Consider the following 18,350-nt stretch of genomic DNA (forward strand, 5'->3'; position numbering starts at 1 on the left):
TCGCGTTCCCCACATGGACAATGTGGGTCCTCCACAAGCCGAAAGGCTGCAAGTTTTTCATTGAAAGGGCCGTGACCCGTCAGGAGGTAAGTGGAGTGCAGTCCTGGGTGGAGCCAAGGCGGTGATTTAGGGTACACTTTGTGTATTTCCGGAAAAAATTTCCTTGTCACTTCTCCTTTGGTACTGTTTGTCCAGCGGGTTTGCCACTCTTGCTTTAGATGCCCTAATAATCGGGTTTTTTCTGTCTTTCTGTCATTTGTAAGTTCGATGGTGTACCCCATGAATGTGACGGGCATCCCTTTAGATAGGTAGTATGACAGGCCACACCTGACAATCTCCAGGTCCAGCGGGAGAACCCCCGCCAGCACCTGGAGCGCATGCGTACTGACAGTCCTGCATGCGCGGGTTATTGTTAGAAGGATTGATCTCTGGATTGAATCAAGAATTCTTTTATTTACGGCCATGGCTGTCTTGTGGAACCAGATTGGAGCAGCATATGAGATTGCTGGTATAAATGTAGCCTTATAGTAGAGAGAGAGTGTTCGCTTTTTCAGGCCCCAGTCACGCCTTGTAACACGGGCTACCAGTGCAGAGTAGTTTCTAATTTTTATTCTTAGTTGCTTGAGATGAGGTTGGAAGGAGAGATTGTTGTCAAGGATGACACCTAGATATTTCATTTGGGTGGTAAACTTTATCGTTTTTCCTTTTATTTTAATTTGCGGGGGTCTTCTGATATTTAATGATCCTTTGAGAAGGATCGACGTTGTTTTTGTCGGTTCAATTTGTAGGAAGTTTTCTTCCGCCCATTGTTGTAGGATCTCTAGGGCATGGTTTGCCTGTATCTCCAGTTGGGCCCTGGAGTCTGCAGCCACCATCAGTGCAAGGTCATCTGCGAAGGCTTGACACTTTACTTCCCCCAAGTTGGTGTCAAGGAAGTCGTCGAAGACTATATTCCAAAGCAGGGGGCCAAGAACGGACCCCTGCGGGCATCCTCTATGGATATTTCTTGTTATCCTTTGGAAGGGCGCTATGACTTCAATTCTTCTTTGGGACAGGTAAGCTTTGATAGTATTGTAAAGGTTTATGGGCGTATGAGCTTTGCGGAGTCTGCCAAGGACGCTTGGCCACCAGAGAGAGTCAAACGCCCTAGCAAAATCCACAGCGATCACCAGGAAATATTTACTTTGGCATGAATTGGCAGTATTTATAAGGTTCCTGATGGCTTCGATTGTTGACAGTCCCGGCCTGAAGCCATATTGGTTTGCTGCCTCTAGGTTTGCTATGGAGTAATACTGTTGAATCCGCTTGTATAAAAGTCTTTCATAGAGCTTGCTCAAGACCGACAGCAAAGCAATGGGCCGATAGGAGGTCGGAAGAGTTGGGTTTCTGTTAGGATTTTTTAGGATTAATTTTGTATTGGCAATTTTCCAGTCCTTGGGGAAGTACCCCTGTTTCAGACAACAGTTATAGAGTCGAAGTAGGAGTCCTGGTGTTAAATCCACAACACGCTTAATGATTTCCGGTTCAAGCATATCCTTGCCCGGGCATTTTCTAGTTTTTATCTGCGCAGCAGCGCTCTGAAGCTCTTCCTGTGTGAACGGCTGTTCCTGGTTGTCAGTGGCGTAGTCATCGTTTTCTTTACAAAGCCTGCATTGTGCTTGGGACTGCGGGTAAACCTGCTCCTTGAAGATCGAGTTGAGGATGTTTTCAATCGACTGCTCCCACGATGTTGTAAGCAGTCCCTGCGGTGTTCTGGTAGTAGTAAGGATTTCCCCCCTGGGGAGTTTGTTGGTGGTAACTTTATATACCACCCCCCAGGGATCTGTGTTTCCCATGTTGGAGACGAATTGCTCCCAGGAGTTTCGTTTGCTTCTTCTGATCGAGTCCGTATACAAGTTTCTGGCAGCCTTGTAGCGCTGTCTCATGACTTCTACTTCAGCTTCTGGCCAAGAGCGCCGGGCTCTTTGAAATTCTTTCCTGCGCATGATGACCTCCTTCCGCAGTGACTGCAGATCCCGATTCCACCAAGGCACTGCCCCTGGGGATGGAATTTTCTTCTTAATTGCTATCTTGCTGACTTTGGTGATGAGTTCCGTAATCTTTCGTTGAAGGAGGTCCGGATCCTCTTCCGGCATCAGGTCCTGCTCTCCAGCATTTACTGCTGTGAGGAGCTTCTCAGCAAACAGATTCCAGTCTGCCTTGTTTATTGCATATCGGTTGTCCAGTTGTCTTGGGATCTGAGTTCTGGTTAGTGTCCTAGAGATTTTCAGCGTGATGACACGGTGATCGGAGGTTGTCCAGGAGTTTTCTACCCTCCAGTCAGAGACGTGGGCGGCCGTGTTGGTGGACGCAAGTGAGATATCAATTGTTGCTTCCCACAGTGTATTGCAAAAGGTGGGGAGTTGGTGCGGCTGGTTGAGTATGGCTAGGGGTGACCCCGCAAGGAAGTTTTCCAAGAGCTGGCCATTATTTGTTCCTCTTCTATCTTCGGTTGCACTATGCCAGGCAGGCGAGCGGCAATTGACATCTGCTCCGACGATGATTTTCTGGTTTGGAAGGACATCCAAGAGGTGTTGAAGGTAGTTTATGGCAAAAGTGATTTCTACCCCCGGTCTACAATATAAGGAGACCACATAGAAGGAACCTATGGGTGTGATTACGTGGGCGCAAGCTGCCCAGGTCGTACATAACTGTGTCACTTTGGTGGCTGTTATATTAGGATTCCTGATGAGCACCGCCGCCCAGGGAGTGTCTTCATCACACTGAATGGTCTTGTAAGTCAAAGGGTACCCCTTTACCTTTTTTGCGTTGGAATATGGCTCTTGGACAATAATTATATCGGCATTTTCCTCGTCGGCCTTCACTCTGAGCTGGTCAGCCACTGCTCTGGCCCGCTGTGCGTTGTGCTGAAAGATTTTGATTTCCGTGGTATTGAATTGTTTTGGCCTAGTTCCCATAATCGGTCCTGCTCTGGTACATACTCTTGGCTTTTGTATACGACGGGCACTTAGGATCTCTTATGGAATGATTGCTATTCATTTTCGCTGCCTTGCAGTTCGCACAGACGGGTTCTTTGGACTTGTTTGGGCAGCTATTAAAGTTGTGCCCTTTGTCGGAGCAGTGGCCGCATGTTGTTGTTGTTTGAACACAGGTGTGGGAAGTGTGGCCGAACCTGCAGCATTTAAAGCATTTGGGAACGATCACATGTTCCCTGAAGCGGTGACAGCTCCACTCGATGTATATTCTCGTTTGGGTTTTTATCGCTTGCCAGGCCTCCGGGGAGAACTCCACAATCCAGTTATTGGCGTTTCTGTCTTTAGGCTTGGTCGCATATTTTGGAATTACTGACCTTTGCGGGTTTTGGTCGGGGAGCCGATCCCGAAGGTTCCTTGTAAAGATTTCCTCTGTTAGTTGTTGTGGGGTAATATTTTTTCCAACGTCAAAAATAATGGCAGTTGGTCCCCTTCTCTTTGGCAGCTCTGCAGTTAAGCCTAAAGTCGCGATTTTAGGATTCCCTATTATACCTTGTATTTCTTCTCTCGTCTCAGTTTCTATCGCTATTCCCGTACTTCTAATCTTCCTTATTGACTTGATTCGTGTTGTCTTGAAGTCGTCTTTCATTGATTCCATTACTTTAGTTTTAATTTCCTCACTGGTGGTTGCTGGTTCACTCTCCTTCGGTCTTAGGATGATCAAATTTGGCCGCTGGACAGGTGGTTTCTTTTTTGTTTGCGCTACATCTGCCGAGGGAGAGGGAGCGGCGGGTGTCCTCAGCGCAGCAGAGTAAGAGAGAGAGCGCTATGGCATTTGCTTTTCTCTCCCTTCCATGAAAGCTTCAAGCTTAGCTTTCGCCCTTTCTTGTTGGAGGTGTTCGTTCATTGCGATGGTTTCCAGTTTGTTCCAAAGGATTACTATGTCTCCTCTGACGGCCGTAGTGATCCTATTGTTGTTGTCTTTCATTATATTTTCCAGCTTGGTTCGAAGTATCGAGACCTGATCCAACACAGTATTTTTGTCAGTAGTGGGAGCTGGGAGAGGGCGAGCTGGAGTAGCAGGGGAGGCCTGCACATATCCGTCCAAGGATTCATTTGCAGCAGACGGGACACGGAGAACTGGAGTGGCAGTTTTTAAGCTAGAGGAGATAGCTGCAGTAGTCGAGTGAGCTGGTGTTGCGGGTGGGAGCTGAAAAACTGGAGTTGATGCAGGTGGAGCATTAGCAAGGGACTCCAGGATGGAAGCAGCCACTGGTGTGGACATGATAAAGTCCAGTTCACCCGTGAAGGACTGGTCCGGTTGAGTAGCACAAGGGCTGCTGTTTCTCTGTCTTGTCAAGGGATTATTAGTAAGTTCTCCTAGGTTAGTAACAGCTTCAGAATGGCTTCGTTTATCGAGCTCGGTGGAATACACCTGGCTGTTACTGACATGACGCCTTCTACTATTCTGCAGTGGGCAAGGTGGCGTCAAGTGGGAGTCAAGCAGCAGTTTGGGAGGGGAATCCACGGCTGAGTGGGAAGGGATCCCTTGCCCATTCGCCGGCTTTTTTTCTCGGCAGCAGCATGCAATGAATTTCGCGCGAGCTGCGCTTGATAATTTTTTCAGGCTTATATAAGAGAGACCCGAGCAGCTCTGGCAAATTTGGAATTTGCATTTGGAGCATTTGATGTATGCACCTTTGTTTTCTTCGTTGGTTTCTTTTTTGCAAATTCTGCAGATATTTGCATTTTTAAAACTATTCGCCCCTTCCATAATAAACAAAACAACTGTACGTGAAGACTACGATTTGGTAGTCACACAAAACTTAAGCCTGTTAGTCACTGCAGCAAAACAAAGCTTTCTCCAATTGTGAACGGGACCTCCTGCTGTAGGGTATTGCCGCAGGCAGGGAGGTGACACGAAACGGAGAGAGAGCGAAGGGAAAATGTTATTGGTCAGCAAAGCTAGTGTCCACTAACTGCAAATTATGCTATACAGTACAAGAATAACTACAAGCTAGCGTCCATCTTGAAGAAGTGCATTGTCCCAAGCCAAAAGGAGAAATATACAAAATACTTAACTTTTGCTGGAGCAACGCAGCTGAAACTTCATACACGAGTAGACGGGCGTTCATCGATGGTTACTGGATCACTTGAATGGTTGAGCATTTAATATAATTCACTTAAGTTACTGTTTATTAAGAGCGCTAAACACACACGGTATACTAATAGGCGCCACCTGGCGAAAAAGTCTTTCAGATGAAGAACCAGAATTTCTGAGAATAAAATCATTCGCCCAAGACTGAATAACTCTGTCCTTGATGAAAAGCCATTATAAGTTTCAGCGATCGCTGACTGGAACAAACATTTTACATTTCATTCCGGTCTTGCTTCGGATATGAACCCTAACATGGTTCTTCGGGATATGAACCCTAAACTATGGTTTTTCATCCCTCGCACAGTAAACTGATCACGGTTTCCTGCGTGCACGCATATCACGCTTCCAAGCAATTAAAATTCTCTGATAGATTGATAGATCCAACATATGGTTCAATGCTGAAGTCCGAGAAGCATTCAAGAGGAAACAAAAAGCATTCAGAATATGAAAAAAGTATCATAACTCAGCTGGCCACAAGATATACAAGGAAGAGCGGGCAACCTTCCTCAAATGTAAATGAAAAGCAATCCGGCAGCTACATCCAAATGCAGCAAAGATTTCCATTTCGATGATAAGGTATTTCAGGAATGGGTATCTTTGGCTTTCAACGAGATGTCGTTAGACCCAAAAACCCCAAACCTAAGCGATTTCGTCAAGCAAGGTACACTCCAGACAGCTCCTTTCAACTATAACTCTAACAAAACAACACCTTATAAATACCATCAATAGACTTCCTAATAAATCTACAATTAGTCCTGACGGTTTCACTCTATTCATGGTTAAAGTGTGTAGTGCCTTCATTGTGGAGCCCCTTCTTGTAATCTTTAATCGCATATTGAATTCCGGATCAATTCCGACAATGTGGAATCATGAAAGGTACAACACATACCCAAAAGAAGAAACCCTAAGGCACCTAAGGACCTGAAACCGATTTCAGTGAGCTGCTCTCTATTAAAAGTGTTTGAGAAAACTATCTTATCAGCACTGAACGACCAATGCTTCTCTCATAGACCCAAACATCTGCATACTCTGATCCCCAAAAGATCTATATATACAACCCTACTGACACCCTATTTAAAATTGAGAGGGAATTGAGAGCTTATCTGTTTATGATAAGCTCTCAATTCCATCTAAATCTAAATTCTAGAAAAGTACTTTGGCATTACTGGAAGCCTGCTAAAACCATCAACCTCATCCTTACACCAAGACAACTCATCATCAGCTATAAATCCTTCCAACAGGAGTGCATTATAACTAGAGGAGTACCGCAGGGAGGTGTCCTGTCCGGTCTACTGTTCGCCGCTGCCCTTGAACCTTTCCTCACAAGGTACACTGATTTCTCATCATATGCTGACAACAACAAATTATATATAACATCTAAAGAAGCTGAAAAAACTCCCCTGACAAATCAGCGAGTCTCCGTCCTGATCGACAGCCTTGTAGCCTATCTACTGCAAATAGATCTGGAAATAAACGTATCAAAATCAGCTCAACTTACCTTCACAAAAAAGAAAATCAAACATGACATCACAGCCTATCACAACGGATTGCAGATAAGGAAAGTGAAGTCTCACATCGACCTCGGCATGACTTGGGACGAGGGCCTCACTTTTCAGACACATTTCTCGACCATAAAATCGAAGAATTTCTCGGCAATGTGGGCAACTCGACAAGAGCTGACGGGGTTACTGAACGTCGATGTTGTCAGAGGATACGTCCAGCGGTGCCTAAAACCTATCGCACTATACGCATCACCAATCTGGTCTTCTGCTCCGTCGTCGTACATAAACAGATTCCTGGCAATCGAGTACTGGGTAATGCGATGAACAGGATCACAGCAACACATTCACCATCTCCAGGGCTGTTTTATATACCAACTTGAATATCACTCCCTGAAGAGTTCATATTGCATCCAGGAATATTCTTCTTCTTTCTCAGATGCTTACCGGTGTGACTGACGCCCCCAGTCTTCGAGGATTTATCTCTATTCCATTTGCTAGACGGAGTAATGACAATCCCATACATACCGTTGCATTCTATAGTGTGCCGCCTGTACTGTCTGACGAATTTCTTCCCAAACAACGCAGTCAACCTCTTCAATTCATTGGCAATAGACCCTGTGAAATACTCTGAAAGCAAGCAGTACAGAGTGAAGAGCCTCACTGAAGCACACAGCTTACTTCACCCATAATTTTGTCAATAATTGAATTTTGTAAACAATATTGTAAATATACGCACTTGTGTAAATATTGTAAATAATTGTAATCGCGCATTATTGTACACCCATCTTATATTGAAAATAATTGCAATTCTTGCATTTTTGTACACTCTTCTAGTCGGTTAGCTGCGTATAAGGAGTGAAAGCAAGCACTTGCTACTTTAATAAACGGATTTAATAATAATAATAATAATAAAGAATATACACGATTTACAGAGAAACTATACACTGAATGGCATTGGATACCTACCTAGTAACGGGTAGGACCACCTTTCACCCGGATAAGGGCAGTCACACAGCGAGGCATTAAGTCCACTAGTTCATGAAAGCGTTCCACAGGTATTTCCATCCATGCTGTCCATAATACCGTCTGCACTGCCGTCCTTAATACCGTCGCATTCATGGGTGGAGGATCCAAAACTCCAACGGACCTTTCCACAGAATCCTAAAGATGCTCCACAGGATTCATATACGTGAACGGGCATGAACCCTGTGGAGCAGGCCGTTCCATGGTGGTAAAATCAGTGAATTGCTCTTCGAACCATGCTCTAGCCACCACAGCTCTGTGGGGAGGCTCATTGTCCTGCTGGAAGTGTCCATTGCCCTATGGGTGCACATGACCATGAAGGAATGCAGATGGTCTGCAAGGATGGATACGTAACCTGGACAGTTCAGAGGTGCGTCCAGACTTGTGAGTGGTTCCAACGTGTGCTAGTTGACACGCCCCAGGCCATTAGCGACCGTCCACCTGCCTGAACAGTTCCTTGTTGACAAGACGGGTGCATAACTTCGTGCGGTTTCAGCCAGATACACACCCTCCTGTCCGCCCGAAATAACTGGAAACGAGACTCATCGGACCAGAAGACTGGCCCACAATCATCCAAAGTCCAGTGCCGATGTTCTCCCGGCCAATTGAATTGGGCGGAAGAACATCGGCATGAATATTGCGGCTAATGATCTTTGATGGTCTTGGTGGAGACGTTGCTGGCACCTTCCTCGTTGACGTCGGCGGTGACTTGTACCACTGTCCCTCTCCGGTTGGCTAAAATAATGCGACACACACGTCGACGACCGCGTTCATCCACCACCACCTTTCTCTGCCCACAGTGTTGTCCACAATGAGATGTTGTTCCGGAAATGGCGTATTCCCGATACACTCTTGATACTGTCGAACGGGGTTAGTGCAATTTCTGTACCACCTCCACGATAGAGTGACCGATGCGTCGGGCACCCACTGTCATTCCTCTTTCGAACTCGGTTAACTCACGACATTTATCCATACTGACTTGGAATTACCGCCTACGTGAATGCAGTGATGCAGTGTATAACGTCATCATTATATTATGGGCTACATGCCAATCGGTGTGTTCGTCCGCTAACGAGAGGGGTGACAGCTTCGCGTTGTCCAGGAATCAGGTATCCCATAAATTCTGTCCTTTCAGTGTATTATCGCCTTATGACCTCAGCTGCCTCGCCATTTATTCCAATATAAACCAAACCTTCCAATGGAGTTAGCTCATTCATATTTGTTTACTTATCGCGTGAGGAAAATATTATTTTTATTGGACTTTTAACGTAAAGTAATAAGTTTTGTAACATTGATGAAAAATATAAACCGAGTTGATCATTAAAAAGTTCAGAGCACAATACATATATCATCTTACAATATATATAAAAAGCAATGATCCCATGTGTCTATTACAATAATGTAACTTTTTACTACACTTCATTGTCTTAAAGTCCGCGCATAAAACTTCCAATTGGAGAGTGCATTATCGAGCGTATGTAAACCTACTCTGAGGCCTGCCGTGCAGCGCATGACACTTACGTATTTCTCTTTTCAGTTGCAGACGCCTGTGGTAGGAACAACGGAGGGTGCTCTCACCGTTGTGATACAGTTGGCGGTAAAGCGGTCTGCAGCTGTCCCACAGGATATGCCCTCGGTCCAGATGGAAAAACCTGCGAAGGTAAGATTAGTTTCGTTTATTATTTTTGCATATTTAAGAACTGATTTGACTCATAAAACCACCCCCTTACATGAAATACATATTTGTTCCCCGAAGTTTCGTCTGTTGGATATACTTATGTAGCAATTATCTTCTGTCAGCTGCTCTTTTCTTCATCTCTTTTCACTCTCATTCCACCAAATAGATAATCCGGATGTTGGACTTCAATAAAATAACTTAAATGGAATTTACATGCATGTAGTGGAATTATTAGTAGTGGAAGAGAAATAATGCAGCCTCTTTGACGACACCCCTGTTTGTTACTAGTAGGGAACACGTGGTGTCAGTTAAGTATCAGTTATTGCAGACTCTCTGACCTCATAACCCACATTACGGTATTAGAGTACCATAGATTTCAATACCTTTCGTGTTTGGAATCATCAAAAAATGTATTCACATAAACGATGTTTAAGGGTGCTAGCGGATGCAGTTTTGGAAAGATCTCTTTGACATACTTTGGTTAAATTACAAAAATATGGCATCCCATTAATCTGGCTCAATTTTTCTATTTCCATCAAGCTAAAACTCGGGCACTAAAACCTTCCTTGTTCGTATTATCAAGGGAAAATGTTGTTGGTAAAAGAATGATGGAACTAATCTAATGGAGCTTACGTTCTGTATCAAATTCAGCTCCATGCTTTGTTAAAACTATATTTAGGAGTACAATTAACACAAACACAGTATTTCTATCAGCGTGTAACTACATTACCATTCTTATCCCAAGGTTTAAGCAAATATAACCCCCTTCCAGTCCTCTATATCGGATAACCTTGGGAGGTATTACGTAGTGCCTGTCAGCGGTCCACAGGGGTTCTAGTAGATATGAAAGTTTGCCAACCACTGCCTTTCGTCCTCTGTGTACCAATGTATAATCGTTTCATATTACAGCCTTCTTCTGGATAAACTTTTCTGGATCTCTGTTGGTGGTAAAGTATTAAATCTCCGACTGAGGCTTACTGTCAGACTGCAATAACGGAAGCTTATTCATAACCGTGTCTTGTTGCTTATGATCATCTCCTACGGCAGTCTAATTATATCGACTTCTGCTTCTTACATTAACACAGAATGATCAAGCTGCACCATACAGTGACATCTATTAAATCTGTCTGTCTGTCTGTCTGTCTATGTAACCTAGCTAAACATACTCAACATTTCGCTATAAATGTAAGTATATTTATTTCTCTTCATGTTTAACGATTACTAAGTGATTATCTTTATTCGTTTCCTTCTTCAGAAACTAATTTTGGGCAGTTTCTTATTCTGTCTTCATTCAGTTATCGGAATGACTCTCAATCATTGCTGTGGTTGAGGTTTTTGCACGTTCCTATATGTACAACCCTTCTATTATTGTAATATCGAAAGAGTTCCTTCAAAGTGGAATACAAATATTCTGATAATATTTGTTTTCGTTAATAAAATGTTGGAAAATAATAAGAGAAGTTTACCTCAATATATTACGTAGAATACTTCCGTATGATACTCTCCAGAAATTAAAACGAAAAAATCGAAAAACTTACATTAGAGTAACAAATAATTTTAAAAAATCAATTTTACGCAATTAACGAAAAAATTGCAAAACGATTTTCCTTCCTGAAGCTGCCAACGCTTTTCGACCGTATGTCTTGATCACAGGAATGAAAATTACCGAATAGGGGCGAGTATGAAACTTAAATAGGGATTATTTGTCCATAAAAGCCCACGAATCGGAGATGAGATATGGCCGACGAATTTAAAATTGTGGTCAGACCACAACGAAAATTACACTCTATACTGAACAATCGCTCAGTCCTTTTCTCATTCGCAACACAAATTAATGACCTGATATACAACATTTCTTGCGGTGATTGCGACTCGTCTTACCAGGGTTCGACGCGTTTCCTTTGAATATTCGTGTTAACCAACATGTGGCCTCAGTTCGTGCTTCTCGTTCAGTAAGAATTAGCCTTTCGCGCCGTTAACGAAAAACGTACTTTTTTATTTAACGAGGCCAAAATACTTAAGTGTCCAACGTAATTATACGCGATTATTAATTGCAGAAACCGCCGAAATTAAATTACACAAAAATTCTGTTAATGTTCGTCGACCATATCTCATCTCGATTCGTGGGCTTTTACGCGCATGCGCGAAGTTGAGTTTTATTTTATTAACACAATTGAGTTTTATTGTGTTAAATTGATTTTTAATTATTTTTAAATTTTTTAAAAATTATTTGTTGCTCTAATGTAACTTTTTCGATTTTTTCGTTTTAATTTCTGGAGAGTATCATACGGAAGTGTTCTACGTATTATATTGAGGTAAACATTTCTTATTATTTTACAAATATTTATATCAACGTAGAACTTATTGAGCATTACAATTCTGGTTCATACTATATAAAGAAGTAACGTAGGATTACTATTTTTTGGGTTGATTCTGCGTGATTCTGATAGTTGGTCAAATACGTTCTCGTCTAATTTAAGAAATTAAGAAAAATGAATTCCTATTGTGAGAAATAAATGAAACAATTTAATTTTCGTGAGTTAAATACCTCTGCAATATCACTTGTTGACGATGCCTATTCACAAATATTTATATTCACTGTCCAAATAATTAGAAACCATTTGTAATCGGCTTCAACAAATAATCAAACGCATGGTATGCCAATGTAAATTGCCATATGGTTTGATCACAAGTTCCTTGGTATCAGATAAATGCTTTCCTGGGGGATGCTTAGTCGATCCCATCATGGGGAAGATCGGCTTGACTAAGCTATGGGACAATCACAAGATCTGCAAAACATCGACTATGTTAACGCTGTAGAGTACGTTATATTAGCGCATGGAATGAATTGAATTGCAGAAAATTCATCTCGTTCTGTTTCGAAATGCCAACAGATCCGGAATTGCTCGAACATGGAAGGGTCGTTGGGTGTCATATTTTAGGATTCAGTATTACACGGATTTCGAGACCTCTGAAGTTCCTACGGTCCACTGTATGGCAGATCATGCCGAAGTAGAAGAAGGAGAAAGCCCTCGTGGGTAGCACAGTTGGTATAATCATCTTTCTCTCCACACTGAGTGGAAAAGCCCTGTATTTGAATAACCAATGACGCCCATAAAATAATTTTTATGGACCTTTTTTGGGCGCCATTGGTTATAAATGAAATTTATAGACATAATATCTATGGTACAATATGACTTAAGTCGCTGATGCGCCTAATAACCTACAACAATGATAATAATAATGAGAAGAAAGAAGAGGAGACAGCTGAAATGCTAAGCGATTGACCATGAAATTTTAAGAGAGGAGGGAGGCCTCAGAGTTATCAAGAGCAGAACAAAATTGCTCACTCAGAAGGTAAAGGGCCATATAAGAAAGAGATATGTCAATGTAGGCGATTTGAGCACACAAACCCATGATTGCAAAAGCCAATTCTCAGCGATAATTATAATGGCACTTTGCTCGCAGAAACTGTGTTTAGAGCAATGGAAAGGTGTCCTCTGAATGAATCAGTGTTTGTCTGTTTCATATTGAAGCTAATATTCTCCTCTTCAGACCGACGAAAGAACCTCCCGTGAGCCAGAAGAATGATTCCACTTTACCAATTTTTTTTTTTTGTTGAGTTTGCATTGAGGCGACTGTCCTGATATGATATAGATAATACCGCACTGCCCACGCAATAGGACGCAAACACAAATCAAGACTTTTTCCATCGCATGTGAGAATACGGTGATTATATCCATTGCGCCACTGCGAGGATTCCTTATCTGTAAAGCAATGGCTATGATCACTGACCTTCAACATCATGTGAAAAACGTCTGTATGTTCAAATCTCTTCTTTGAGGGGTGGAATTTAGGGGTTTTCTATACATGTAGTCAAGTCTGTCTAGGACAAAGTCGGCCATAATAAATTGCAATTTACAGACACTGTCTTATTCCGCATACCTTTAGCTGTTTAGGCGGAAGAGAAAATCAAAATTCCTGCGCACTGATGGAATTTTACAGTGAAGAACAAAATACGTTTCAGCAAGACAACAGAAAATGCTTTTTTTTTTATAAAGCGCAATGCATGACGACTTGGTTTGAAGAGAACAACGTGCTAACAGTAGACTGGCAGGCTCACAACCAGATCATAACCTCAGCTGAGCATTTGTGAAATGAAATGGAGAGTCATATGAAATCAGTCACGGAGGCCAACCTCATAATCTGCATTAAAAGATTTCCTGCGTGAGGAATGGCAAAATATTTCCATTAAAGCTTGTGAAAATTTGGTATAAAGTTTTCTGCGTAGGTTATCTATTGTATTCGGGGCGAAATGTGAAGCGTTAGTCCAGTACAGTTAACTTTGGCCACTGTACTATTCAACGTTATTTTTTGAATTTCTGGTTCAAAAATATATCTTTAATTTCTTTTAACTGGCACTCAGATTTTATTATCACATCGATCTGTAGGAATCGTTGTTTTCCGCCACTGAAGAAAGATTAAAGCGATCTTAAAATGAACTACCACTCTACATCCTTAAAAAATGTAATTGATGTTAATCTCTAAAAATGATATATTTCTTTTAATTGATTTTAGTAATGATAAACGTTTATGAAATTACCATATTTAATAATTTAGTTCACATTAAATTCATTACATTCCTTTTTTTATGCTCTCGTGGGTAGCACATTTGGTAGAATCACCATCCACCCCACATTGAGTGGAAAAGACCTGAGCTCAAGTGCCGTCGATGATGGAAGGAAATTTTTGAGCCCTTTTCACAACATGGCCGAGTTAGTCGGTCTCAGGCGAGGGTTGCATGGCTTTTTCTCCCGAAAACTCGGGTTTTTCATCCAGCAAACATAAAATTGAACATAGATAATTTATGGACAATATACATGGAATAATATGGCCTTAGTAGCTGATGCTCCTAAAATCCTAATAGAACAGCAGTCTTTCATAAAGAAATCAAATTTTTGATTTGATGTTAAAGTAGTTTACTTTAACTCATTTCTTTTCTCATTATGTTACTTTTACCTTCTATATTATTAATAATATAGAAGGCAAAAGAATAAACTCTAAACTTGCCAAGATTATATACCTTTGGTTTGGGGCATACTTTTTTCAAGAAGGTCCGGATACTTTGAAAGCGTTTTCGCTTCGAGACAGAACAGCCATCTGTTCTATTAGCTTAATTACCAAGAAGCTTTCAACACTCTCTCTCTCTCTCTCTCTCTCTCTCTCTCCCGTTGATTTGCTATGACTATGATATATTCCTATGTAAACTCCATCACTTACATATATCTTTCTTAGTATATCTTAGCTGTATTACTCCCCTGATTGTCTCTCGTTTCGCTCTACTAAAGCAACAGGAGTATCTCTTTCCTACTTATAACCATTTATAAACGTTCTTTTTTTTGATAAATTTTTCTGCTTTCAATTTTGTTTAAAAAAGAAACAGAAAAGAAAATTTCTACGTTGTTTTGTTTAAGTCATTTATCTCTGTCATCTTCCTTTCAACTTTCCAGCCAGCACATCAATCAAAAGACTAAGGAAATATCTCAAATTTTTATACGTCTCTTATTTTCATCATTCTTCTCGAAACGACGATAAATGCAATGCATTACGTGAAGTTATGATCACAAAATACGAGTCGTTCTTGTCAGGGGGTAAACGTGATGCGAAGCAGACACAAAGCAGTCGCAAGGAGAGTCTAAAATATAAAATTTCCGAGGATAAATTGCTCACATATCTCCAATGTCAAATAAAGAGTTGACTTTATGTTTCTAACCTTCTGATGAAAATTGCACAAGCAAAAAGAAAAAAATTGTTTTCAAACCGTAATGTATAAAAGAATACAATCGGAATAAATGTTGAAGTCTGAGCAGATAATAAAATAATGCCAAACGTTACTTCATTAAAGTATTCCTTTCTCCTAAATATTCATGCTAATAGATGGTAAATATCAGTCCTGAAATTGGAAAAAAAAATCCTGCTTTTAATCTAATTAAGTTAAACAGCGTCAAAGTAATTAAGCCTCTGATGTGACAATATATTGTCCATAAATGGGACGTTCTCTGAGGTATCGATTTGTCTGTTTGCTGAACGAAAAACCTGGGTTTCCAGGAGAAAAAAACCATGCAACCCTCGCCTGAGACCGATTAACTCTGCCATATTGTGAAAAAGTCCATAAAAATTCCTCGCGTCATTGACGGAATTCGTACCCAGGGGCATTTTCCATCATGTGTGAAGAAGGATGGTGATTATATCCACGTGTTACCCATTAGAGCTAATTTAATTAAGAGTGCTTAATTAAAATACGCGCCTAGAAAAGTAAGGCTGTGAGACGCTAATATCTTGGTTTTCTATATCGAATATATTCTATGGTGGATTTATTTGTTTGTATGATGAAAACGCAAAGTTTTCAGGACCGGATACCATGCAACCTCCGCTCGAGACCAATTAACTTGTGAAGTTAATTGGTCTCGAGCGGAGACCAATTAACACAACAACCACTCTTGTGAAGACAGAAAGAACTTTATGGACTTCACAAGGAGCATTTCTCAGATGTTGCCGGCGAAGGAATCGAACCTGGGTTTTTCCATGCACTGAGAGAGAGAGAGAGAGAGAGAGAGAGAGAGAGAGAGAGAGAGAGAGAGAGAGAGAGAGAGAGATATCAATGACGCTACCTATTAATCTGTCAGCGATGACCCACTTAATATCAAATCAAACAACAATTATGGGCTAAAAAATCTTCATATTACATAATTTCCTTATTAACTTATTAACTAGTTGCGGTAATGAGTTTTGAACAGTGAAGGCTCCAACCAGCATTAATTTAACAAACATGTGGTACATGTATTTGCATTGGTCACTCATACTGTACATCTGTAGAATAAATTATAAGATATACCAAGGTGAATACGACTGAAAACGACTGTGAAATTACCCTCTTTGTGGTCAATGATTTCAAATTAAGGGAAAAAAAGTAAAGTGTCTTATTAGAGCCACCCAAGAAGTAATCCTCTGCCCATGTGTATTATGTCTATAAATTGCGTGTGTTCTCTGGTTGATTTGCTAGTTTTGCAGGACGAAAAACCCGAGCTTCCAAGAAAAACGTATATCCACGCCTGAAACCCACTAAGCGCCTCCTCTGATTGACGGGATTTGAACCGGCCTTTTCCTCCTAGTGTGGGGTGGACGGTGATTATAACCACTGTGCTAATCGCGCCGACTTTAAATTAAGGAAAGAAAATGCTGGACTGATGGACCCTATGACCTTTTTTTCTGTTTATACTCTGGGACGACCAAAACGGTCAGAGGAGTTCACAAGATATACAGAATACAAGCAACAGCACCGTATTCAGCAGTCACGGACTTGAACCCCGGTCACTCAAGGCACGTGTACTTAGGCACCCGCGCTCCTGACCACTAGGCTACGGCGGCCTTTGGACCCTATGACCTTTCCATTTTTTTTTTTCCATTTATTTGTACACACAATTCTTTACATTTTATATACAAGAACTTACAGAGAAGATATATATACAATTTTATATACATTAGCATTATCATTCTCATTATACCTATATAATATATTATATATGAACACGTGTGGGTGTGTGTGTGTGTGTTTTACCTGTATCAAGGGTGGCTCCTAGGCCTTAGCCCATCTCCACCTTGCACGTCTGTGGTGGTGCAGAAACTCAGCAAGCTTTTTATCGCTTGTGTATGTCCACCCTGCCATCAGGGAGCAGCCAACACCCAGGCAGCCGCTGCCTGCCCCCAGGCACAAGCAGCCAAGCCTGGGTCTACTATTACCTTAAGTGCCATGGGCACAAATCCCACACCCACCGGAGATAGTGCAATACCGGTGGGTGCCAGCAATCCCGTCCCCAGGTTGCCCAAACCTGGAAACCAGCAAAAAAAAAAAAAAAGTAAATATTTACATATGTACAAAAGATAATAGGATTTTGACTCTAAATCCTAGTAATACAATTCAATTTTACATATTTGACAAGTCATCCTATTTATATTTAATGGGATACCAACATTTATATTAACTGCTCAGCTGTCAGATTTATACTCGATTTTGGATTTGAGTTCTTAGTTGAAGTCTTTTCTTAAAGACCGATTCTGCAAAGGTCTGGAAAGTCTCAAAGTTTGTTTTGTTCTCAACTAGTATTTTCACGTTGTCCTCAGCTAGATTTGGAACCTGATTAAGTAGCAATACTCGTTGGTCTGTATATTGCGGACAAAACAGTAAAACATGGATCCAGTCCTCCATTTGACCACAAGTGCAAAAAGGATCCGGCTCCAAACCTCTGTCGAAAAGTTTGGCCCGCAGAGATCCATGGCCTGTTAATAAGTACGTTGTAAACATGCTTGGTGCAAACCACGAAACAGAAGGTTGAGTAGAAGCAAACTCAACATTTTCAATATACTTCTTTGTGACTTCGCCGTGCACAGACGCATTCCATCTACTTTGCCAAATACTAATCATTTCACTCCATAATCTTTTCCGTTCTGTCTTTAAGTTACTAACTGGGTCGGTTGTAATTCCCATAATGGATACCTGCAGTCCTTTCTTATGTTTATAAATCATGCCACGGTATAAGATAAACAAATCTAAAGGCAGTTCTCCTCCAAGAATTTGGAGGGCATTGTTTGATACTGTACGAGGGGCATTGTTTAGTGCCAGAAGCATTGTCCTTTGAATTGATAGTAGCTTGTTTTTAATTATCACCTTAACGACGTTCTGGTGCCAAATACCTGCTCCATACGAAACTATAGGCAGAAATATTGCTTTATAATATAGTTTCAAGGTCTTTTTATTCAAACCCCAGTCTCTTTTGGAGATTCTTATGACCGAAGCAGTAAAATTTCTAATTTTTTCCTTCAGTTTGGTGACATGAGGGAGAAAGGTTAATTTATCATCAAGAATTATGCCAAGATATTTGTTTTGGGGAACATAAGGTATCTGTAAACCATTCAGTTGAATTCTTGGTGGTCTTCCGTAATTAAAGTGGTTTTTAAAT

At 41.2% G+C, this 18,350-nt stretch overlaps 1 protein-coding gene across 2 annotated transcripts in view; it reads left to right on the forward strand.

Annotated features, from left to right (window-relative positions):
- The window catches only part of LOC150089701 (uncharacterized), a 394,377-nt gene that overhangs the window by 146,682 nt on the left and 229,345 nt on the right, over window positions 1-18,350 (forward strand). For both annotated transcript variants that reach the window (XM_090389604.1, XM_090389605.1), the window contains one exon: window positions 9,193-9,315. In XM_090389604.1, coding sequence (XP_090245730.1) covers window positions 9,193-9,315 — 123 coding nt within the window. The remainder of the gene's footprint in view (window positions 1-9,192; window positions 9,316-18,350) is intronic.

Source organism: Mastigoproctus giganteus, chromosome 2 (assembly GCF_048544385.1).
Source record: "Mastigoproctus giganteus isolate SK-2022 chromosome 2, ASM4854438v1, whole genome shotgun sequence".
Classification (NCBI taxonomy): Eukaryota; Metazoa; Arthropoda; class Arachnida; order Uropygi; family Thelyphonidae; genus Mastigoproctus; species Mastigoproctus giganteus.